Source organism: Mytilus edulis, chromosome 2, assembly GCF_963676685.1.
Source record: "Mytilus edulis chromosome 2, xbMytEdul2.2, whole genome shotgun sequence".
NCBI classification, from domain to species: domain Eukaryota; kingdom Metazoa; phylum Mollusca; class Bivalvia; order Mytilida; family Mytilidae; genus Mytilus; species Mytilus edulis.
This window is the reverse complement of record NC_092345.1, coordinates 5704387-5731959: the sequence shown is the minus strand read 5'-3', so window position 1 is coordinate 5731959 and position 27573 is coordinate 5704387. Positions and strand designations below refer to the sequence as shown.

The window sequence follows — 27573 nt, the reverse complement described above, 5'->3', positions numbered from 1 at the left end:
TCCTGATTGTCATACTATTGTCTGATATTAAAGATATAAAAGAACAAAATTCTAATGTCCCTCTTGTTGCAAACATGTAATATGTCCAAGGGAAATAGCTAATCATAGATTTTATTGGATCTTCAAAAACTTTTAAAACATTTCTGACATCCTGCTGCTGATTGACTTATGTCAGATGATATCATTTGCTCTGATCATGTTCTACATTTAGCACCCGTCGTGTTGTACTGCTCATGTTAGTACATATTCGGTAATGAGTCTCCGAAGCTTTAAGATATTTGGCGTCGACCGTTCCCGATGACCATAAATCCAGAAGAAAGCGTTGGGCACATAAGGTAAATTAATTGTTGTTTTCATAGCTGGTGTAAATGTATGATATTAATATCATTAAAACCTGTTTTTTTTTTATTGAAGTGCGCCTCTAATACCAGACGAACAGATTGACGGACGACGGACGGACATCCGCTATTTCATAGTCGGTTTTACATGCCATTAAACCAAGCCAAACCAACCACCATGTACTATTTATTTTTTTGTAATTGCCTCTCTACATTGGTTTTTATATTATTGTTTTCAATTGTTGTTTCTTTAGTTTCCGTTTGTATTTGAGAGCCAAAACAAAGTACCTGAGTTGATAGAATTCCACTTACCCCATGAATCTCCACATATAATTTGATTTTTTATTTCACTGAAACATTCCTGAGGTTCCCATGGCTGAAAGATAAGATAACCATTGATATAAAGTAATTTATTTATAAACAGCTATTTTAAAAATTTGTAAATCAATAAACTTTAGATTAGTTGTAATTATGTATCGTGTTCTTTTATTTGTCTCTGTACATCAATAACCTTTGCTGTTTAGTTTATTTTATGGTAATATTCTTTTTGACGTTGTTCAATACATCATGTCATTGTGTTGTTGTGTTTTGGTCATTTTTTGTATTCTTGTTTCCATAACCAGCTTTGTCTTTATGTCATTTTATTTTTCTTTGTTGACATATGCGTTTGTGTTTATAGTAATTAAGATTCTACCACAATGCTGGCTGCTGTACCCTTTTTATTTTAACAATTTTACCTATAATATTTGTTTGTTTTGTACACGAAATGTTGTCAATATTGTGATTCTTATAGTTCGTTTCTGTGTGTGTTGCATTGTCGTTTGTTTTTTGTTTAATTTAGTGTTTCTTTTGTTTCATTGTTTTCCTCTTATAGTCGATGTGTTTCCCTTAGCTTAAATTTGTAACCCGGATTTTATTTTGTCTCAATCGATTGATGACTTTCGAACAGGCGGTGAACTACTGTTGCCTTTATGTATGGAAGTTTGTGGCGACTGTCATACAAACAAGACGTTGGGCTATAATAAAAACAAGGATTAAATTCACTATTTTTTACATAAGAACTGTCTTAACCCATATGTCAGGAATATGACAGTTGTTTTTCCATTGTTTAATGGGTTTGAACTTTTGATTTTGCCTTGGAATTCGGTATTAATATTATATTACTATTTTGAAAGGTGAAGCATGCACAACGCTTTTATTAAATTCATCAGATCCGTTTCTAGAATTATCACTGCGCGCACGCTGGATATGTTTTCTAAAGATTTTTAGTAATTCAAAAACGCTAACAGGGTTGTGTTTCTTTGTATTGAACACAGTTCTTGATTCTTGCATTTTGATCAATAAATATTCAATATAATAATATAGAATTGATCATACAACAAAAAGGCAAAACAGGGGCGGAAGATATTATATAAATATCTATTCTCCTGCCGATAACTAGTGAAAATTTTTATTTTGTAACTTTAACTGTATTGATTAAATAATATTGAACGATATAGATATCTTAAATAGTATTCTTTACTGAATATGTGATATAGTCAGTCAACTACGAATTACAGATCTTTTTTATTATCATATATTAAAAAATTGTCAAATAGTTATAAAAGGTACCAGGATTATAATTTAATACACCAGACGCGCGTTTCGTCTTCATAAAGACTCATCAGTGACGCTCAGACCAAAACTTCCAAAGCCAAACAAGTAAACAATTGAAGAGTATTAAGGATCGAAAATTGCAAAAAGTTGTGCCAAATACGGCTAGGGTAATATACTCCTTGGATATGAAAATCCTTCATATTGATAAATCAACTGTTCAAAGTAATCAGGTTTATTACCTGAAACATTTAAGCAATACTAACCTCTCTTTTCAATATACCAGTGGTGACTGTACTTGTTGGTGCGTCACCTTTTATAATTGTTTTCAACTTTAAAGTCTGTAAAGGTTTGATTAAAACATATTTAGACAACATGAGAAATGCATGCGTCACAGCAAAACCTAAATGCTAGTATATAAAGTAAAGGTTTATATATTGATTTATCAATTATGTTATACAAAAAGTTTTTAACTTGATAAACAGTTTTATTTTAGTTTGAACAGCGGTATACTACTGTTGCCTTTATTTGTCATACCTCTGGTTATATTTTTTTCTTATGGGTGTCACGTTGGCAATATTTTTTCTTATGGGTGTAACGTTGGCAATATTTTTTCTTATTGCTGTAAATTTGTCGATATTTCTTTCTGATGGGTTCAACTTTAGAATCTTGTGACAAATCATGCATAAAAACCAAAAGACAATTACATATGGACTACCCCTGTCTGATGTACAGGTGTATTGAATTACTTTAGCTCTAATCTTTATTGTAATTAAACTTGAAAATATAACTAAACATTTCATTTAAGGTCTTTTCAGTGGCTTTTTTTTTTTAAATTTTTTTCAACATGACCATATAATATTAGATCAAGACAAATCATCATTTTACAAAGATCAATTATTTATAAATGAAGTGACAATTCTAAAAATGTGTTCTTAAATTTGGTAGATTATATTTATCTATGCACATAAATACGGTATACTAGTATTCAATTCCTTACCTGGCCTACACGTACAAACTCCGAACGTCTAGCTTCTTCTTTCCGTGAACTTTGAACATCTTGTATGACGTCACTAAATGCACGACGATACAGCAGATTATTCTATAATATAATATAATAAATTACACATTGCTTAGTAGTTATAAAATGTAAATGAAATTGCCAAAGATACAAAGACTCAACATATAAAGAATGTGATCATAGTACACAAGTGCTTCAGTCGCATGATCATTTTCTATGGACAGAAATTAGCAAAATGACATCATAGGAAATATGTGTATTAAGGTTCAAGATGATTGGACGACCAAATCATCAAAACAATACCTAAACCAAGAAGATTACCTGGAGTGGTACAGACGAACAAACAGACGAATGAACGATTGATAAAGAGAATGGCCCTAGAGGGAGTATAAAAACGTATTTTCGTAAAATGTAGACTTTACCGAGTTTTCCTCAGCTCGATTGAAAAATAGTTTTAAAATATTTTGAATCACGATGCCTTTCAGAGGGAAGCAACTCAAATTTGTTTTTTGTTGACATTTTATATTAACATTAATATTGTCTGCATTTAAACTGAAATTGTTGCTGATGTTAATACACTTGTCATATATAGATATGTATTGATCAACAGAGTTGAACATTCTGGTCATGTCGATACTGCTATTCTAGCAACCAGTTTATAACTGATAATCTTGTTACATACTTACTGATTTATATTTTACTCTTGAAAAACGTTGGTGAATTAGTATTTAGAAATGTCCTTAAAGAAGTGTTTAAAAAGAGGGACGAAAGATACCAAAGGGACAGTCAAACTCACAAATCTAAAACAAACTGACAACGCCATGGCTAAAAATGAAAAAAGACTAACAAACAACAGCACACACGACACAACATAGAAAACTAAGGAATAAACAACACGAACCCCACCAAAAACTAGGGGTGATCTCAGGTGCTCCGTTTGCGAGAAGTTGTATATCGAAACAAGAGTTTCTTGCTTTGTGTTACTTTTGTGTGTGATTACTATTCACATCGACAAATCCTGTCTCCTTATAAACTTAAAAATTGATTCAAGTGTGCTCCACGTTATAAACTTGAATAGTTCACATACATCAGTGATTGATTAAGTTTGATTGTACATGCAGTGTATTGTAGATGTTATAACACATTCCATAGAGATAACAGGATATGTTAGACCTTTTTTCAGCTTAATTTGAAATATTGGCTAAAAGTCGTGTCATACCTTTGGCATTTACTTTCACTCATCGTTATTATTTATGATGTCAAATTGTCAATTAATTCTATTGTTCAGAATTAAACTTGTAAATGCCCGATATGATATAAAATGACAGTTATTGACACATTTTATGTATTTTAAGTATAATATTTAAAACATGATGATAATGACTGGCGATATCCGTTACTATGGTAGGTTCTTACAACTCGTTGTGAATGTGAGCTATTAGACTGCTGCGTTAAGACTTAACTACCTGAACTTACAATTACACTCTTTAATACATATGTCCTTGAAAAAAACAATTATTTCCGTTTAGACGATAAATGATTTCACTAGAATGAATTGCCTAATAACCTATGTGGTACAGCCAGAGGGGTATTAAATGCACGATGAATGATTAACGTCTTCTTTTGCTGCCATTCCTTTGAGAAAAATTTATAAAGAAGGAAAACAACCAGAGGACAATTACAATCCATCCGTCCCTAAAAACACAGATAACACTATTGTCAAACGAAAACACCAAAGATACAGACTACAAAAACACTTCACAGATAACATAAAAAAACGTAATCTGAACACCATTTAATTCGATGGGGTAACCCCGGAGTTTCAGTAAGTGACATTTTCAGTTCCACTAGTTGCAACCGTTGAGCTGCTTATTTCAAGCAAAGCAAATTGACAGGTGTCATTTCTATGATGTCATAGATGATGAAAAGAAGCACATAATTTGTTTATTATATGGGGATATGGTAAAATGTGACGCAGATATTATAGCAATGCGTTTTACTTCAAAAAAGAGTTTATAGAAATAAGAACATGTGGTTTGAGTGCCAATCAGACAACTCGTCATCCAAGTCACAATATGTATAAAGTAAACAATTATTGGTCAAACTACGGCCTTCAATATGAATCTTTGACTCAAGTCGAACAGCCAGATAAATAGGCATAAAAATGACAAGCGTAAAACAATTAAAACATAAAAACAAGCGGTATAATCTTTATAAAAAAGTGAAACGATAAACACTGATGATACACATCAAAAAACGACAACCAATGAACAACAGGCTCCTGACTTATGAAAGATGCAAACAAATTCAACTAACCTTTACTTTAACCCAAAAACAGTGGTGTAACATTACAACATAGAAAGACACACTAATGCTCTTCAACTTTGTTCTTGTTTGGCTTTATAATATTTCGATATGAGCGTCACTGATGAGTCTTATGTAGACGAAACGCGCGTCTGGCGTACTAAATTATAATCCTGGTACATTTGATAACTATCAAATATTATTTGAAATGCTTAACACAATCAAACAGACATATTAACAAAGAAAAGGAAACATACACCGAACAAAATTCTTTGATCTACGACACAACATAAATACAATATTAATCAAACAAAAAAGGGGAATGTAAAACATTGCTCTAACCTGAGACTAAATGGCGTAAAATAAAATACAATAACGTACACAGATTAATTTGAATATAATTACTTTGTTGTAAGAAGTTCTATTTGTTTTACTGTGTACCTATTGATTCCCAATCATACTTTCTTTTGTGGTTACAGCTAATTCGCTTATAGTGATAATCTTTCTGACCATCTGTTGATTTTCTACCTATAGTTATATACTTACCTTATTGATTTCTGACATATATTCTTGATGTAAGTTTTTAATAAGCATGTCTAACGTTCGTTCTCTTTTTTGTGTGAAAAGTGGGTTATTTACTGCTGCTTTTTCACCATTTATCACTGAAATAAAATGTATTGGGAACATGTAAATTCTTCATTGCTGATACAATGTACAGTAACAGTTTCTTTTTGTCATTCATCTCGATCGTTTATTTTTTTATACATCATTAGCTTATAAAAATTCAGTATAAAGCGTTCCTGGTGGAGGTTAAATCTGGAAAACAGATACGGACGCATGACATGTCTTATGTTGTTTTCTTTCGCTACATTTTTTTTTATATCTATTAGACGTTTTTCGGAAATATAAAAATAACTTTATGTTTTTACTATTAAAATAAAAATAATGTTCAGTTATGGTTGTCGTGTCATTTAATCAAAAAAGAGGATAACGTAAAAACCATCTAAATAGATAGAAAAAAAACAGACCATTTTTCTTGTTGTAGTACAATGCCAACTATGTTGAAATACAGAAGGATGTTGAAATGTGTAATACGTTTAATCAATATTTTTTGTCTATTTTGTTGAGTTTTTGGATATTTAAATATCAAATAACGTTTTCTTCTGTCAATCACGTATTTTCACAAGTATTTGTTTTATATTAAATGTTTCCTTGGAATGAAAATAAAGTAATATGCAAGCGAAATCCATGTAACAAAGAGATGAAATTACAAACTGTATACGGTAGTTTTCCCTCCTTTTTTCCCCAAAATTTGCTTTAACTGCACAATATGCATGTACCCAATACTAGTAAGCATATTTAAAACGAAACACTACTCGGAAATGTTAAAATGAAGCAAAACATGGAAAACATTTTGTTTGTGTTTTACAAAGTTGCTGCCTTGTTCCAGTGATCTTACAAAATCTTCTTTATTGTATTTTGTAATGATGTTTTGCCAATTAAGTGATCCAGTTGGTCATGTTTATCTGACTGTCAATACCCCTTAACACAATGTATCGGATGAATTTTTTATTATGAAAATTAAATGAAATCATCTTTATTTTAATAGCTTGCTGGCTTGATTCATCTATGTGATGTATCGACAAAAAACAATGACCACATCAATGACAAAATACATTAAATATTCTAATGTTGATCGTCTTATCTGAACAACAAAAAATAAGTAATCATCTAATACAAAATCAGACTTAGATATCCGTTCAATATCCGATTGCAGTATTAAATCAATGAAGATTTCTCTTTATATTCCTACGATAACTCGTCTAAATAACCAATTTAATTTAAGTTTTCGTAGTCTTAATAAGTGTTTATGAAAGCAAGCTTTTCATTCAACCCCCGCTATGTCTAAATATTGAGAAACGCGTATAAACAAGACATAATGTCAAGAGATATTCAGTAAATTCTTTTATTCTTAGATTAACGAAACGTTTGAATCTTTCTTTCATTCGCTCTGTTGTTTGATAATAAAAGGCAGCAGTGAGTAGTATATCGCTTTGCAAACGCATGAACTTGTCATTTGCATGGATTTCCATCTGTGCCTTTTAGATAGGTATTTTAAGAATACTTTTTTGACATCTTATAACGATAGAACAGTTGTGTAAATGTGGCATATTGAGATCGAAAAACACTAATGCATTATGGTTGTTCATACTTACGTTTATTTAATGTCAACACTTACATTTAACTAATAGAAAATCTCTGAATTCCTGATGATCCGAAAAGACAGCTGGGGTTGGCAGTGGAGGACCGAATAAGGGCACAGATTCCTCTGATAATACATTTAATCTACAAAATATGTCACAAGATATAAACAATATACAAATGGCTTCAATAAAGCAAAAAAAACGTTAAGACAATTAAATGAAAGAAATGAATAACTAAATACTGAAACCTATAATTCTATTATCAAAATAATATATCATAAAAAGTACACGTGCTTTTGCCAACGTAACATGAAATCAAACATAACCTAAATTTTAATTTGAGAAACACGATGAAAAGAAATTATATCATTCAAACTAATACAAAATGATTTACTTAGTATATGAAGGACTCAATAACTCAATTATACTCCAGTTAAATATACAAGACAAAGTAGTCTGTAAACTGCAACATAGAACATCATGAACTATTTTGACGCGGAAAAATGATACCAAATGGAGTGTGATAAGTTGTTATATTACGAATGTCAGTTTTACTTCAAACTTTGAAATTAAAGAAACACAACTGTTTGACACAAAGCACTAACAAGCAGAACTGTTTACTTCAAAATGTGTTTAATTAGAACCCTTTAGAAAAGGTTAAAAGCTGTTAAAACACCATATAAATATGACATTTATAGACCAAGACATGTCATTATCTGATAATTGTCTTTGACATAGCAATGATATCTTATAATCACTAAAGAGCTGTGAAAGTAAAGACAAAACTTCGTTAGACTTGTATTTAAATCTTAAAAGCATCCAATTATCATCAACAAATACATAAGTGCCAGGTCGGTTTATTTTTATTCAACCCAATAGCAATTGTCTTTTTTCTTCTCATTCAAATATGAACTGCAAAGCTTGAAATCGAGATACTTAATTGGCAATACATCGACAAAGTTGTGAAATAATACGAATAAGGAAGGGAAATAAAACAGCCCTAAAACATTTGATGTCATAATAACTCATCAAAGATACCAGTCATGAACGTTATAGGCCGTTCCGTCTTCATAAGACCAATCATTGGTCATCACAACAAAACAGTTGGAAGGCCAAATCAAGTGAGTGGTATATATAATACAATTTATAAACAAAACAGGTAGTTATTTATCTTCAATCAATCTTTTTACTATACGCGTGCATGCACAAATAGATGCACATAAACATGATAAAGTCACGTGTATGATCTACGTGTATCATGCTTCTATTGTGAGAGAACGGTCATATACAAGTTATTGTTTCCGTCAATGTTCAATTTAAAAGTGTGCAAAATAAGAATTTATATTCGCAATTGTAAGAAAATATAAAATTTATTTGTGCTTACTAAGAAACAAAAGAAAAAAAAGCTTCACTTTATAGTTACATTTTAATATTTTGTACTATTTACGAATAGTGTATATTTGTCCATATTTTGTTTCTTCGGTCATGTTCATACGCAGGATATATTCTACACTCTGCTTATTGCTGATCTTTACAAGACTTTTGATGGACGCAACAAACATCTTATAACTATTTGTTCGCCATTACGAGACATCACAGTCGTTTCCGTAAAATTGACATCTCAAGAAAACATATCACAGTAAAAGCGGTTGTTGTATTACGTCAGTTTAAATTCTCTGGTCAAATTAACACATTCTTAGATTGACATGTTAACAGGCCGTTTCTTTCAAAACTATCGTATTAATATGTGTGAATTCACATTACTAAGACGTGTCACGGTACTTTTCTATCCCAAATTTATGTATTTGGTTTTGATGTTATATTTGTTATTCTCATTGGATTTTGTCTAATGTTAAGTCCGTTTCTGTATGTGTTACATTTTTATGTTGTGTCGTTGTTCTCTTATATTTAATGCGTTTCCCTCAGTTCTAGTTTGTTATCCCGATTTTGTTTTTTGTCCATCGATTTACGAGTTTTGAACAGCGGTATACTACTGTTGCCTTTATTTATTGCTACTAAACTTTAAGTAGTACTGACACTCGTATTATTAAAACTTATCACACTCACTTTGACATCGATATTTTCTTCATCAATATACTTGTGGATTTCCCTTGTCATATGAGTGATGAAATGTGGTGGGTGCTTTGTGAATATCCATACCAAAGCATATCATAGCAAAGCTAACAGTTCTTTAATTAGTTAATATCAACAAGAGAGATACCAAAGAATCGTTCTATTTAAGTTGCCTTTTGTATTCAAATAAAATAAGTTTTCTATGTATCTTATGTTACCTACCTGTATGTTAAATCGTCTTTACAAAAGCAAACAACAGCAAATATATCTGAATTTGCTATTAAGGAACACATTATTTTAATTTTCTTAAAAATTTCGCTTCTTGTCATTTCCTTTACAAAAATCATGTTGCGAAAATATGATTAGCTGATTATAAGTTACACTCAAAGTGGGCTAATAAATAACTTTTCAAGTCAGAAGCATGAACAAGTGAATTGCCAGCCTACACATAATAATTATTATAATCTTCACACTATACATTGCTATACAAATCAAATATATCAAATTACTTACAGTTTTCAAATTATGACTGTTTAGGTGTATTTATGTTTTGTAAGGATACGAGTAAATCGAGTTTTCATCATAGAAGGTTTAAAATTACACTTTTGGGGTGAATCACATTCATAAAATAAAATATTTACAATATCATTTCCAATATGACGTTTTCGTTCAACCTAAAATAGAAAAGAAAATGATATCAAACATTAATTAAAGTTTTTATTTGTTATTGTATTCAGTCTAATTCATTTTTATGTTTTTGTGTTTGAGTTTGTGTTTGTTTCAATATGTTTTTGGTGTATGTGTTTCTTTCAAAACAAAGTGGTCTGCTTTTATTAACATGTGCAACATAAAGTCATTGTATGGTAAATTTCAAATGTTAATAACACGAATAATTCTCCAGCTTTTGAAATAAGATATCGTTTTGTTATTATAACCTTTCTAAACAGAAATGTCAAACTACAAATTGAGAATATTTTTAAAAGATAGCCTATAAAATATGCAATGATTAGAAAATAGTATTTCATAGAAACCTGCAAATACTATAAATGCAAAAACAATATCGTGTACTAGTAATTCAAAAACATTCCATACAATAACATATAGTGTTTAAGACATTTCGTATTTCGTTAGAATCCATTAGAACATAAATTCTTTACCAAAAAATAATTCTGTACTTCACCAATTACTATATAGATTGAAAAGAACTTTTAGAAGATCAAAATGTTTTAATTATATTGACCAAAACATATGTATAGTAGTAAACACCTTTGCTATTTTAATTATTCTTTTCAAATTATCTTTATGCTAAGTTGTTCATTTAATAATAGCTAAACTACTGGTATGTCGCTTGTAAGATATCTTACCTGTTGCTTATTCTCTTTGGAATGTGGTAACATTGTAGATACATGAAACATTATTTCGTGTCCCTCGTAAACTGTGTACACAGACTCCGTACCTGTAGAATCAGCTGTAAAACAAAAATAGATTACTTTATCAACAAAACTTACAATAAAAACGCGTAAAGTAAAATGACAACGAAATATGTAATGAGTAGACATTCATCTCTAAAATATCTTAAGCAAAATAAACAAAAACAAGTTGAGGCCTAATAATCCCGTCATAGATATGATAGGCCTTCCTATATAATGTTTACTTTACAAGAGAGGGCACGAAACATAGATAAAAGTTTTATTATAATGTAGCAACTTTACCTGACCATATAGGAAAATAGGTATTTAGTCGGATCTTAACACGTACTTGTGATTTGGTTAAAACCGGTTTTGTTCAAAATATACGAAGAAATGTCGAAATGTTCAGGACTTAATTAAATCCGTATTTCGGTAGGATGGTGCAAGCATACGATTTTTATTGCGTCTTACACTTTGAGAAGCGAATAATCTTCAACTACTTTATTCAAATATTGTGTAAAAACGTTAATTTTGAGCTATGAAAGTCAAGTGGCTCGAGTATTTTTCTGAGGAAGTTTTAAAAAATTGCAAAGAAATATTTTTACATTGGGTTAGCTTTCATTAGTCTTAAAATCATATGAAACAAAAATATGCATATGTTTTTTAAAACTAAATGGATAGTTTTCATTATACAACTTATGTACATATACTTTTTTCTGAGGAAAATTCTTTAATTTGTCCACATTTAGAAGAAGTTTACTTATTTTTAATTGCTTGCTGCCAGGAAGCAATTCTCCGACATATTTTCCGTATGCATAGTGACCTACTATATATAAATCGTGACCCTCCTCGTAAAAATCCGGTGGTCGCAATACGCATGAAACTGTCATTAAAATAAACAATTACCTGATTGTATATGTTAAACACGTGCTAAATACCCATGCTTTTTGTTGATTATTTTTTATAAGGTGACAATCGGTAAACTTCGGCTTCAAAACACGGCATTTAATGAGTAGCCATATTTGTTAAATCATAACAGACAGATAGAAAAAAAATTGAAGATTATACGATATATTTGCGTAAAAAATGATAAAATCGTGCAAAGAGGACTAAGTTTATGATATATACATGCATTGGTTTAAGAATTGGATGAACATTTTTTTCACCAGTTACTCGTTTCTTATGACTTTAACTATCTATAGATAAACAACTTTTGGTTATATTTATAATTTAGAATCATCATTGAAGGTGGGGGACGATTTCACAGATAATTAATTATATTGATGTGCCATTTGTATGCAAGAGTGACATTTCGTTGTATTATGTGCCAATTCGAAAATTAATATTAATATATACAACTCGTCTAAACATCAACCCAACAATGTTAGATCTGTAATCTGTAGATCTAACATTGTTGGGTTGATGTTTAGACGAGTTGTATATAAATTATGTACACAGCCATGTATCACCATCATTGATGGCGATTCGATGAATACATCTGTTGTAGAGTTGTCACTGACTCAGACGTACTTATATATATATATTAAAAAAAAACAAAATTCGCAAACTACATTTCACATCAAATAAAAACAGTTCGTTAAAATATTGTCACTAGCGCTTTCATGCCTTCTGGCAATCTTCAGGCGACGTTTTAACAATGTCCTTGGCGACACTACCGTTGGTAACGTTTATTACGTTATGTATATATCAAATTGTAGGGTTGATTCAGTGTTATATTTTTCAACGTCTATAAAGTGTCTTTTTGGCTTTTTATTATTTTTGACAAAGCACCTCGGTACTTCTCTGTTTTATTATCTCGATCGGTGACATAAAAATTATGACCACAAATGAATAGTTACCTTTAACATCAAGGCCACCTTTAAATTTGTCCCATCCTTTTAAAACAATGGTAGCACCAATAAGTTCAAGGAAATTCTTAAAGGCTTTCGTGTTGTGTTCTGAAAATAGATGATTAAGACTAGGAAATTATCTTGATATTTCAGTAATACTTTGTCAATAGATATAGGCAGATGTAGTGTGAGTGCCATTGAGACAAAAGAGGGACGAAAGATACCAAAGGGACAGTCAAACTCATCTAAAACAAACTGACAACGCCATGGCTAAAATGAAAAAGACAAACAAACAACAGCACACATGACACAACATAGAAAACTAAAGAATAAACAACACGAACCCCACCAAAACACTAGGGATGATCTCATGTGCTCCGGAAGGGTAAGCAGATCCTGCTCCACATGTGGCACCCGTCGTGTTGTTTATGTGATAACAAATCCGGTAAATAGTCTAATTCGGTAGGTTACATTCATGAAAGGGAAGGGGATTGTAGTAAGGAACATATCCGATATCATTTGTGAAACGGTTATTCCATAACGGTCAACCAACTCGTGATGGCGTCCGGAAAATTTATGAAGGGATAATTTCAACTTCACCATTTGGAACTCTTGGTTTAATAGCTTCCTTGTGAGCAGCAACCCTCTATCAAGAAAATCATGATAGGAAATGCAAGCACGGGAATATCGTATCAATTGGGAGATATATACCCCGTATGCAGGTTCTGCTGGAATGTTGCTACTTAGAAATGGAAAGTTCACAATTGGACAGCTGAAATCATCTCTTTTAGACAACTCTCCATCGAAATAACAATTTATAAAAGTAAACCATTATAGGTCAATGTACGGCCTTCAACACTGAGCATTAACTCATACCGAACAACAAGCTATAAAGGGCCCCAAAATTACTAGTGTAAAACCATTCAAACGGGAAAACCAAGGGTCTAGTCTGCCATTTTGGAAATTTCGCTTGACAAATTCGTTGGTAATTCATTAACGTATTTTTAGTATTGATATTTATAAAAGCAAACAAAATATCCTTTTAAAACATCCGATCACATGTTTTGCACGATTTCGTAATTGAACAAAATTAATAAAAAATTGTCAGCCATCAATTATCCTGGAGTATTTTAGTTTTAGTTTATTTTTAGTCTGTACGGAATGATCTGGTGAATGTTAGCAAAGACATTATTAATTTGTCTGTCAGACAGTATAGTTTCATTAACGTTTGAAAGTACGCACATTCTTCTTATTACATGCATCAATCCTTTTGCTAATCATTAACTTTTGTTCAGGCTACATTAAGTATGTATAGGCGTTAATAACATGTCGTGTATGTAAAACACAGCAAAAAAACACATTAAGCATTATAAAAGAAGTATAGAAAAATGACTTCCTTACCGTTGCTATAAAATTCATCATCACATGTCTGTGATTCTTTGGCATATATCACTCCAAACTTAAAATTCACCGAACCCTACAATTTAATATCACTGTATATGTCTGTTTGTTTTGTACACACATCGTTGTCATTATAATGGAATTTGATATAACTTGCATAAAGGTGGGAGGTTTAGCTAGCTTCAAAATCAGGTTTACTCCACTATTTTCTACATACAAAAATATCTGTACCAAGTCAGGTTTATGACAATTGTTATTCATTTGTTTGATGTGTTTGATCTTTTGGTTTTGCCATTTGATTAGGGACTTTTCGTTTTGAATTTTCTTCGGAGTTAAGTTTTTTGTTATTTTACTTTTCACACCAGACATATTAAAATTTACCGAATCCTACAGTTTATAAATAAAGGCAACAGTAGTATACCGCTGTTCAAAACTCATAAATCCATGGACAAAAAACAAAATCGGGATAACAAACTAAAACCGAGGGAAACGCATTAAATATAAGAGGAGAACAACGACATAACACTAAAATGTAACACATATAGACAAAATCCCACGAGAATAACAAATATAACATATATATATAACATCAAAACCAAATACATGAATTTGGAACGCACCAAACTTAATATATATGTATATCACATCAAACTTAAAATTCAACAACCAAAAATCATAACGACATCAAAATAGAAACAAATCAAGTTTGATGATCTGCAGACTTTACATGAAAGGGCAACTGTTCAAATTAACTAAATTTTTACCTATACATTACTTATTTTCTACTTTCTACCTATAAATTACTTAAACACTAACCTCTTGTTCCTCCAAAACAAGTAAATCTTTCTGAATTTCAGGATCAAAAATTTCTTTTGGTCCTCTTTCTGTTTTATGGACATTAAAATGGCTAAAAAGAAAATGATATTTGAAATACGTTTTTAGAGGAAACTAACTGCGTTATAACTTTATTAAAAGTAAATTATGAATGGTACTTTATATAAGAACACCTTGAACGTAAATCATCTACTTTTGTATATGCTTTTTTCGAATAGAAGTATAACTCCTCATTTATTTTGGATAAACATCTATAAAGGACGTATATAATTTCTTGGTTATTTTGTGCGAATTCTAAATGAACATTAAATCTATGCAGCTTTTCGTCAAATACAATATTCAAATTTGATATACGTTAGCTATAATAATTTGTTATCAAGCTATATTATACATCATGTACAAGTGAGTTAATAATACAACTGTTACAGATTGCGTGAAGGCTTCATTTTTCCACATTTAATCATTCTTAGTATATTATCTTACTATTTCCAGTCAAGACGCACCTTAAAATACCTTTCACTGTTTGAGGTTTACTTTGATTGTAAGGCAAGCATATCTTCTTAGCACCCTGTTAAAATATAACAAATCTTATATAAGTGTATAATTAAATTTTACAGTTAAAAGGGGAGCATACCTTTCCAGGTGAAGTCAGCTTTAAGAATTTCGATCCCATAATTCTGAAACGTTAAACAATTGATATCGATTTCACGGCGCTTGTCTTTTGTTACTTTAAAACCCATTATTGCGCATGCTACAGACCAACAATTTATGAAATATAACCTACAATGCTTATTGACATCTTAACTAACGTAATGCAAAGTTTCTATATTTTACCATAAAGTGATCAATTATGCCAATTTAAAGGATTGAGTTGCTGCACTAATGGTATCGGTCATTGTAGCATCATACGTGTTTACTCATCAACACATAGTATACAGCCCTGAATATCCAAAGTTATATTAAACTGGGAAAAAAATCATTTAAAAAGACTTAAGAAATAAACCTTATAACAATATAAAACCAGAATAAGTGTCAATCTTGTTTTCAATCACCTTTTTCAAACTTTTTTTTATTATTTCATTTTATCTTATAATAATTAAGACAGTATTCACACAATTAGTTCAATGCAATCTAAAAGGAAAAAAGGCATGTATAATATTTCTATAGAAAAAAAATATGTACTTTTTTTTTAAACATTTCATATACATTTTATTCTTTTCTTCGTATTCTCTTATTATCATTATTGACAACATTTGTGTATACTCAGAACCTTGACAACATATGTGTATACTCAGAACCTGCCTGCTCCTATAACCGTTATGGTCAAATCCTAGCCTTATTGAGGGGGAGGACAGGGGTAAGGGAGACAGGGAGAAAGGGGGTAGGAGAAAGGAGAAAGGGGGTGGGAGAAAGGAGAAAGGGGGTAGGAGAAAGGAGAGGAAGGCTAGGAGAAAGGAGAAAGGGGGTAGGAGAAAGGAGAGGAAGGCTAGGAGAAAGGAGAAAAAGTTGGAGAAAGGAGAAAAAATAAAATATCTCTCCTTTTAAAAAATTTTCTAATATTTCAAGAAAAAATATCTCAAAAGGAGATGTTTTATTCTAATGGGAGAAAGGAGAACGGGGGTAGGAGAAAGGAGAAGAGGGGTGGGAGAAGGGAGAAGGGTACCCCCCTGTCCTCCCCCTCCTTATTTTGTGTCATAAATGCAACACTCCGCTTTCCTTTCCTCTTGTCAATTAAGACTACCATAATTTCTAGTACATACAAACTTACACTTTTGCACCATAATATAGCTCTATATTGCTGCACATTGTGATTGTTAACATCAGTTACAACTACAGAAAGTAGGAATGGTTCTCGATCAATATCTGTGCCCACATAATTCTGGTGAACTGAAATATCAATTTCTATAGTTATCTTATTTTGTGTCAAGGAAATTGAGATTTCCGAAGGAAAATAATCTTTCAAATTAGCTCTAAGCATGAATGTATGATTTTGATTATCTTTGTTGATTGTCAACTGCGTTGCAATCACCTGCGAGGAAACATCGCCACAGAAAACAAATGTTCCAGACTTAGAATGTTATAAAAACAAAAAAGTAGAAAGATTGCATAAAATTCTATAAAACCATATTTCAATTATGTTATCACATTAAGAGACTGTTGTTAAAAACAAATATGCAGAAAACTTGCACAAATTTCTATAAAAAGCCATATATCAATTTTGATGTGACAAAAATAGCAAGAAAAACAATTAAATAATTAATGGAACGTGTTATATTATTTAAATATAGATAAATAATTCAATTTAACAAACAGAGTTACATTTTTTCTCTAAATGCAGAAATATTAAACGGCATTACATCTGAATGGTTTCAACATTAATTTTTGTAATTTGATTTTTAAGATATGAACTTTACTTTACTTTCTTAACATATATTAAGTTTTAATCTCCAAACAAACAGAAGCCATTGAATTACGAAAATAAAAAAGAGAGGGTTACTTACGTTTTCCTAGAAAATATTTAAAGTACCATCTGGTTTGGAATTCTGGATTCTCTAGATGTATAGGACTATTAACCGGGCTTGGTACCTTAAAACATATTGGACTATTAGCCAGACTTAGTACCTTCAAAACACATATAGGACTATTAACCCGGCTTGATACCTTAAAAATACATATTCGACTATTACCCGGCTTCGTCCCTTTATAAAACATATAGGTCTATTAATCGAGCTTAGTACCTTACAATATATGTTTAAAAACATATATTGGACATTAACAGGGCTTGGTACTTAATATAAAATACTTTGTTGTTTGCTCTATGGTCGGGTGGTTGTCGCTTTGACATATTCACCATTTCCTTTCTCAATTTTATTTAAAAATATAGAACATAAAGAAAATTAAAAATTGATTAAGAAATATCTTCTCTTTATTTGAGTATCTTTTATGACCAGGATATGAATTTTTTTTAAAATCGTTTGATTATAACGTGTATGAAGAAGTAACTCAACAACACAAAAGTCAAAAGATAAATAACGTTAGTCTGTACTTTTCTAGCAGGCTCAAAATCACCCCAAGTATAGACGATTAGAGAATACACATAATAGAGACATTAACATTCTATAATCAACATTATATTCCTTAGGGGAAACAACATGAAGATAATACTATGACAGTCACTAAAGAGAAGAGACGAGAACAATTTAAGGGAAGTAAATATATAGGTATTGTCTGTGCAAATACAATGTCATCCATTTTTTTTTTCATTTGATTTTCTACGCGGTTTTCGTGAATGATTTGGGTTTTTTCAAGAGCAATGTGCTTAACATTTCATAACAACGTTCTAATTTCGGAAAAGAATTATGTAATTATGTAAAATTGTAGATTAATTTGCAGGTACATAATTATCACTTTTTTTCTTTTTTTTTTTTCTTAAATAGGTTGAAATGACCATCCGTCTCCTTCTGAAACATTATCATAAGCAGATGAAAAAAGATACACTGAAGCTAGAACACTCCCCGTCGTCTTTTTCTTCCAGCTAAAGTACGTAGCAAAGGCGTATTTCATGTAATGTCGATTTCTAGATTCGTCACTTTCCCTCATAATTTGGAGTTCGTTTAGAAATTTAGATCTAGTGATAGTTTTTTTGTTAACATTTCGTAACTATAATTGTAGTCATATTTAGCTGCAGTATAACTTCAAAATAGGGTCTAACCGTCAATTTAAGAAAACTTTGTTTGTATTCCGCACGAAGCAGTTGAAGGTTCCGGTAAATGCCGACTTAACATTTCCAGTTTCTTAGCATCATATAAAACATTGATATTTTCTGACATTAAGACACAATTTTAAATATCATTAATACTGGCTTGTACCTACACGATTTATTTCAATTTTCAATTTTTTTGTTTTAATGTGTTGAAGTTCTAATTAGCTACCACACATCGATATGCTTTATTCAGTTCATTTATTTATTTATTCACTTCCTGGTACAAATGCTATTCTATATAATTCTTTAAAGGTTTCACTGTGAACATTTATAATAGTCAGAAAAATAAGATACCCCGTGGCAAAACAACAGCAAACTTATTCTTACAAAATGCCTACACATGTTTAACACATTCTCATTTTGAAGACCTGCTTATCCATGGTATTTCGAATTTATCATTGTTACATTGATTCTTCGGTATTCTTTTGGTCACTCAATATAGTAAACATTGTGTTGTCTAACTGTCGTATACATTTGATAAAAGGAGATGTAATGTATACTTCAGAAAGACAGGAACTCTTAATTAATATAAACAAGGTGAATTGGTTTCACTCTACATACGTTGGAATCTGACGTTCGGTAGTTGTCGTTTGTTGATGTGGTTTATACATGATTCTAGTTTCTCGTTTTTTATATAGATTAGACCGTTGGTTTCCCTGTTTAAATGGTCCTACACTAGTAATTTTTGTGACCCTTTATAGCTTGCTGTTCGGTGTGAGACAAGGCTCTGTGTTGAAGACCGCACTTTGACTTATAGTGACTTACTTTTATAAATTGTGACTTGGATGGAGAGTTGTCTTATTGGCACTCATATTACATTGTTTTATATCTATATAACAATAATGTACTTTGGAATGGAACCAAGTACATCGATTAGCTGTAGGGTTGCTGAGCTTAGGCTTATCATATCAAGACGATATACAACGTCAATCTATTGGTATACTTGGAAGGTTATCGATAACGGGTGAATTAGATATCGTTGTCAATATAATTGGATTTGATGCCACTGTCTAACCAGTGACAGGTTTGGTTAGCTTTAAAACCCGGTTCAACCCACCATTTTCTTCATAAGAAAATGCCTGTATCAAGTCAAGAAAATGACAATTGTTATCCATTCGTTTTGTTTGTTGAGCTTTTGATTTTGCCATTTGATTAGGACTTTCCGTTTTGAATTTTCCTCGGAGTTCAGTATTTTTGTCATTTTACTTTTTATATTATGCTCCGATTATCTTACATTGTGTTTTACTAAAAAAAAAGTTGAACAATTGTGACTTTATAGTACTACCAATCTAATCAAGATATTTTTTGAATAGCTATTATCTTTGAAACGATTAACAAAAGAAAATAAATCCTCGTTTCACATTTCGCTGCAATTCATGTATGTAAAATAATCAAGAGAATTTGTAAAACCATTTTATATTCCTTTCATGTAGTCATTTTTTTAATTTTTTTTAATTTTTTTTTTTTTGGCAACAAGTTTATTTACGAAATGCGACTATTTGACATTTCATATCGAAGAACTTTGACGGGTTTCATCGTGATGCTCTTTTTTTATAATTTAATGGAAATCAACAACCCCAAAACAAGCAATAAAACTGAAAAATGTTTTAATAGATGCGTTTTAAAAAGGTCAATTCAATCATTGTTAATGATATTTTCTATTTAAAGGAAACGACGACGAAATTGTAAACATCTCTCGTTTTTCACATAACAATAATTTCTAAATGTGGCTGATCATAAAATAATGTATGTAAGACATTGCATTGCATGTTAATGTTATTTTTCGTCTTTAAAATTTCCTGCGGATATTGCTGAACGTAAGACAAGACATATTGTGACTTTAAAATTTAGATGGTCATAAATGATGTACTATAGTAAGTTACAACATGACTCCTGAGTGGTTTTAAAATTATCTATAAATATTTTTTACATATTTTTTTTTTCACATAGGATATTTATGCATCACGTAGTTGGTTGATTTATAGTTCCTATACATACATATTAAGAGAGCCGAAATATACCAAAGTGAAGGTTAATTCAAACTCATCAATCGAAAATAAACCGAAAACGTCATGGCAAAAAAAAAAATAAAGACAAACACGTGTACACAAAACCGACATAAAAAAAACCTAAAGATTGAGCAACATGTACCAGATGAAAAACAGGGTTTCCAAACTATAAATTAGAGAACCTGAAAATATTTCTGAATGCATTCATATCTTTGAAGACATGAGAAGAATATTTCGACACAAATGCATGTGTCATATGCATTCTCATAGCAATTGATGATAGAAATAAATATATGTTAAAAAATAACACACATGCACTTTGTTGAATTTGTCAAGCGTGAGTGTTAGCTTTTGTCGAATATTTCTTTTCAAGATTTGCATTTATTGAGACATATCGAGGTTTAAGTTTAAGTTTAAGTTAGATTTTTTGATATATCAGAAAATCAGAGATAAGGAATAATAAGAATGACAATAAAATTGTCGAATACATTCAAAGTGCGAGAGGAAAGAAACATAAAGTGTGACTCAATATAAAACAACTGGATTTCGAATTCACAATCAATGTTGACAGGCTAGTGATACAATTGTTGAATTATTTAGCCTACACAGCTACAGAGGCCTAACGTTTACATTGTACAGGTTGACAATTGGTTTTCACATATGGAACTTCCTATTATAGCCATAAATTTCCTTCGTGTCTACTTGCAAATTAAATTTGTATTCATAAAAGTGAAATTCTCCAAATTCTAAAGTATTTTTGAAATTCTGACATGTCAAAATATTTGTGATATATTTTAAGATACAAAAATATATCAGTGTCAAATTTTAGCGAATGCGTGAATGACGTTTTATGTCGTTCTCTGCAAGATGGTTTTAGTCATGGAAAAGGTGTACATGCTAATTCTTCCAAGCAGATATATTGCAATATAATCATAAGATAAATACATGTAGATTTATACATTCTGTCATTCTGTCGTCTTTTTCTAATAAACTAAAACTAAAACCACAGTAATTTTTTTAATAACGCGATGATTTCTAACACATCTTAATGAATACTAATTTTGATTTTACCAATTTATGAGTGACCTTGAGAATTCGCTTTTTTTGAAAAATCGGTTATATGTTTCTCTATAGAAATTTATTTAAATTCAATAGTTATTTTTCCCTAAATGTCTCTTAACCATCAAGAAAATACTTGAATAGATCGCAAAACGTGTTTTGTTTAATAGAACACCCACATAATACCATCATTCAAAGACTTTCCGCGTATAATAGCCTAAGGCAGACCAATTAATATAAATGAAACAAGTAGATGAATGTCATTGTGGCTATTGAGAGCATACCCTTTCAGATTTGTTTTAAAAACAATGAGGTCTATTCTTATGGGATTTGACCATTCAAAATATTACAGCTATAAAAAAAATATTTCATGGAACATGCTTTGTTTTAAATACAAGCGCTTGCTGTTAAAGTTAATATCTAAATATGTGCACGATTTAATTGTTAATGTTTTACTCGGGGTATACTGATTTCCTCAGAGTTACTGGTGATATGGTATGAATATTTTGAAAGTGGAATTTTATCCACCAATCAAAGGACAACCTTATTTACCTAAGAATTTTGTAAAGATTCTTAATTATAGTAACAAAAATACTGAAATTCAATGTAAATTCAAAACGAGGAGATCCATAAAAACTGACAAAATGTCAACCAACGGAAAACAAATATCGATCTCTGACTTGGTACAGCCTTTTACCGAAGAAAAACAAGAAAACCATGTGTTATCATCAAGAATGTTTGGTTTATTTGGGGGTTTGGTTGCTGTCTGGTTGTCATTTTTGTTCTAAACAAATACTTTGTATAATTGCTAAGTCTGCGGGGAACTAAAACCCATTAAAATCTTGATTTGTAACAATCATATGTCGGAGCAAAAAATAAAACTCCCATAGCATATATTTTTTGGGTTTTTTTTTTGTTGCTATCACTACTGACTAAATACAAAGATTCTCTCATTATAGATATGCTCCTAATATCCAGTTTTATATGAGTATATGTATTCTCTAATTGTGTAGACGTTCTTCTCGAGTACATGTTTAATAGACGGACATACCTCATCTCCATCATGTTCACCAGTTTCTACTCGGAATCTTCCAGCTGTGTTCGTTCCCTCTCCATCTTCAGAATATAACTGAAAAAAATACAACACATTAGATAAATACAGGCAAAATCTAACCGATTATAACAATGAGGGAACAAAAAAAATAATTAGAAAGATTGAAAAGACCAGGTCTACAAACATGTAGCAATCAATCTATTTTGAACTTTATAGAAATGCCAAATCACATTGATCTGTGCTACAACAAATAAAACAGCTTAAAATGAACGATATTTACTTCTAAAAAGATGGCATATACAAATGTATATAGTATTGTTGACTCATCAAAATAGGACAAAACAAAATGTTGAGAAAGATTTTCTGGTGATATTGAAATAATGTCTCATTGTATTCCTATATTGCCACTGTTTTAAATGGCATATATATACAATAATACATGGCAAAATCCGTATCGCATGCTGTATCACCCAGAGTTCGCGAAAACTGTCAGTCCTCAGGATTTCACCACCAAAATTTTGCATAGGACTGACACAATTTGTTTAGAAGTTACTATTATACTATACTCGAGAAGAACGTCTACACAATTAGAGAATACTAATACTCATATAAAACTGTATAAAATAGCAATAATAGGCACAGTTCAGTCTATAGTTATAAGTAGCAAATGTACATAGGCAATTATAACCCTCTAATAATGATCATATAACTCTTCCAAATTTCCAATGTTTCAAAATGCCTCTATAGGAAATAGTAATATAAAATAAATATGGAGGTTATGCCTCGTTCACACGGACATTTAACTAGAATTGAATTCGAATCGAATGCGAATCGAAATCGCAAATCGCGTTCACACACTGAATTGATTCGAATTGGCTTATTCAAATTATCTAATTCGCATTAGAAATACGATTTTGTGAATACGAATTAAAAGTTAACGTCGTTTGGACAGTAAAGCGAATTTGACGCATTGTAATTCGAATTAAATGACGTTAGGACATAAAATGTTTCGAATGCGAATTAAACTTATTCGAATTAGTTAATGCGAATCGTATTCGAATTACTTGTGAACTCAGCATTATTGTTGCGCAATTATAGTGTATTTGTTTGATTCATTATTTAACTTTTATATAAAGTTTTTGACTGTTTTAGTTGTTTTATTTGTTAATTTGCTATACACAGAACAATTGTCAGAAGTATATCTCGGGCTGATATGGGGGTCTCGGGATGATACCCGGGCCGATATGGAAAAGGCCATGTATTAATCTCTATGTATAGTCTAAGTGATATCGTCTCACAAAAAGTTAATGTATGATGAAACAGAATGCGTAGAAAGATTTCGTGTATCTGGTGTTATTGAAATAATGTCTTCCTGTACTCATATAAATAAAATTAAGTTAGGACAAAACAAAATGTTAAGAACAGATTTAGAGTATCTGTTGATAAGCATTCTTTACTCATTTATCCTCACATATACATCCTAACAGATGTCATATTCAAATGTATAAATTTGTAATATTATATATGTGTATCACAAAACGTTACGGTAAGACCAGAGAAAATACAATATGTTATGCAGGTCTCTGATAGGATATTGTACTGTTACATGTTAACAAGCTAAGGTTTTCAAACATCAGAGGCGGATTTAATGGCACAACATTATGGTTAAACGTTGCTTAGTTTTGGACCTGTACTTTTAAAAAAAAAAGCTTGGATCTGCTATTAACTCCAAAATAATACGAGATGTAAATCGACTACAACAAACATTCTCATCGAAAATGTACAAGTATAAATTGTAAAAAAACAACAATATGTTTTATTTAAAAACAAAGATCAAATGTAAATTTTAACAATTATTTACATCAAACTTCAATTAGTAGCCGCATATCCTAACAAATATATTCTATGCATATATTTTACATGTTTGCAAAGGAGCTATTGCTTTTAGTAATTTAGCTGATGCACGTAATTAGAACGCAAATGCGAAATATTTACACGTGAATGAACAGACTAATTTCAAACGTCCGACGTCGATCTTCTTGTGTTCTCCTAGTTGTATTATTGTATGAAATATAACATTGGTACCGTTAATGTAATCAGATTTTTCTAATTGTAATTTTTCTTTATTTCTCTTTTATCGGCACACCGTTTTTGTCAGTCTTTAAATTAACAATATGCGCCGTATTGTGCATCTAAAAGTGCCTATTAAACTGTTATTTAGAGAAGAGGTTGTTAGACTGTGGTATTTTAAAAGCTAATTAGATTTGACTCCTCTTATGATTTGGAGAGCAAAAGATTTCTGCTTTTCTGCAATATAATTTAAACAAAATTTCTTGATACCTAGAGTAATTTGATGTACCTAATGTGCAATTTCTCGTCAGTTGTTTTCCGAACAAAATATTGGAGTCTTTAGTTTAATAACCAATAGAAAAAATAAGTAAAGACCCTTACCATCTCTAGACATTTAAATTGTCTAATTATAAGCCACACACTATGTTATAATTTCTTGATCCCGAGGCAATAGGACTATTTCCCAGATGAAGTTTATTGAATTAAAGTTTTTTTTAGTTTTAAGACAAATGGCTGGTCGAGCCAGACTCTTGATGTGCTGTGGATACTTACAGAATACATACTCATACCGATACGTTTAGACTTAGCTGTTGGATTATGAAACGAAATAAATACTAAACTTGAGAATGGAAATGGGGAATATATCAAAGAAACAACAACCAAACTAATAAGAAGACACCAGTCGAAGGTCACTATTTGGTCTTCAACGCAGCGAGAAATTCCCAAACCCTGAGGTGGTCCTCAGCTGGCCCCTAATTGAAATTGTGTACTAGTTCAGTAAAAATTGACGTCACAATAATCATCTAAATACTGCATAAAAATATTATTGTACCGTATTAATAACTTTTAGTTTGGTAAACAACATTAATTATGCCAATCTGACGGCACCAGACAGGAATTAAAAATGTTATCTACGACTAATTAGTATATTTTCGTTTTAATAGATTTTATTTCAATTCAAAGCTTTTATCAACCTTCTGAATCAAAACACTGCATAAAACAAAATGAATAAAACATAAACGACTTCTATATAAAGAAACAATCTGATGAAATCGATTCCCTCTAGCCTGTTGATAGTTTATTTCTTTCTTCATTAAGATTTTTAAACGAATCAACAGGAATCTAAGACAATTTTCTAAAAATGGAAAGTCATGTAGTTATAATTAACCAAGTAAATATAATGTCCGAAACCCACTGTTCATGATATACAAATCTCTACAGTGCTCTTACAAATACTTAATTTCATATTTGCATGCCAATTTTAAAGTTAAAGTAAGCCTAGTTCTCTCCGAAGATGAAATACCATTGATTAATGTAATGTAAGGGGATATTGTTTTTTTCATCAGCAACCTGGCTCTTTTGTTTTTTTATTGCATTTGATATGCAAAAAGTTAAATCACAAAAATACTGAACTCAAAAAATTCAAAGCGAAAATCAAATAGCAAAATCAAAACTCATGCACATCAAACGAATGGATAACATTTGTCATATACCTGACTTAGTACAGGCATTATCAAAAGTCATTTTAAGCTGAATTTAAAAACATAAAAATGTTTGGTTGCATAAATCTTATATTTAGAAGTTACATCATTACTAGCACGTGGACGATACCAGTGCTGATTAGTTCTCGGAATTAGCGCTTGGTTGATAACATTATAACATACATTCTTGAAAGACCCCGCGAGAAAATTAAGGATTACCAAGAAACTATGGGGTTCGTTTTCCCACAGATAAGGTCTGATGGATTAGGCGCATCAGTTATGTCCCGTTTGGTGATATTGCTTTATCTCTTTTTTTTCTCGAGAAAAGCCATAGAATATTTATCTTTCGAACGGAAATCTAAATCCTAATTGATAAAGTGTCAGCATATAATGTAATGTACAATAAATCACTTTCAGGTTTCAAGGTATTGTTGTAATGCTGTACAGTAGTATAGTATAATTTAACTCAATGCAATTTTGATTTTATTTTTCAATTTGAAACACAACATGTGGTATCAATTTCAATGAGACCACCTTTTTCGGCAGACCAAATAACGTTAACGTTATAAGTTATAGGTCACCGAACGGCTTTCATCAATGAGCAGAACCCAAAACACATAGCGAGCTATACAGTTACCAACATTTTAAATGTAAGTTCAGTATTGGTTTAGATATAAAAATATGGCAACAGTAGTATATCGGTAATCAAAATCCATCGATTGAGAGAAAACAAATTCGGGTTACAAACTTAAACAGAGGTAAACACATCAGCTATAAGAGGAAAACACAGGAACAATTATTATAGCAAAAATCCTATGAAAATATGGACTTCACTATTCGACATTGAGAAAAGGCCATATCGCAAAGTAAGCTATAAAAATCCCCAACATGACAAAATGTGCAACGATTAATGTTTGTTTTTGTATCGAAATATTTGACGACAATGAACCATGTGCATGACATTCTAAAAATACGTGTCGTGTTCACGGAAGCTGATATCACTTTGACCTCAATTCTTATACGTGATAAACAGAATTCATCATGCTAAAACGTAATACACAGTGACCACAAATCTAGTGCGTAATACACGGTGATCATAATTCCCTTACT

The 27573-nt window shown here is 31.0% G+C and overlaps 1 protein-coding gene across 3 annotated transcripts in view; it reads right to left on the bottom strand.

The window, feature by feature from the left end:
• The window catches only part of LOC139511297 (GTPase-activating Rap/Ran-GAP domain-like protein 3), a 213585-nt gene that overhangs the window by 15056 nt on the left and 170956 nt on the right, over positions 1-27573 (bottom strand). For all 3 annotated transcript variants that reach the window (XM_071297920.1, XM_071297921.1, XM_071297922.1), the window contains exons 3-17: positions 22910-22987; positions 17529-17613; positions 16796-16914; positions 15531-15595; positions 15010-15100; positions 14194-14269; positions 12802-12900; positions 10898-11001; positions 10096-10207; positions 9756-9801; positions 7496-7602; positions 5803-5918; positions 2932-3033; positions 2198-2272; positions 651-714 (exon numbers count right to left, since the gene is read on the bottom strand). In XM_071297920.1, coding sequence (XP_071154021.1) covers positions 651-714; positions 2198-2272; positions 2932-3033; positions 5803-5918; positions 7496-7602; positions 9756-9801; positions 10096-10207; positions 10898-11001; positions 12802-12900; positions 14194-14269; positions 15010-15100; positions 15531-15595; positions 16796-16914; positions 17529-17613; positions 22910-22987 — 1339 coding nt within the window. The remainder of the gene's footprint in view (positions 1-650; positions 715-2197; positions 2273-2931; positions 3034-5802; positions 5919-7495; positions 7603-9755; positions 9802-10095; positions 10208-10897; positions 11002-12801; positions 12901-14193; positions 14270-15009; positions 15101-15530; positions 15596-16795; positions 16915-17528; positions 17614-22909; positions 22988-27573) is intronic.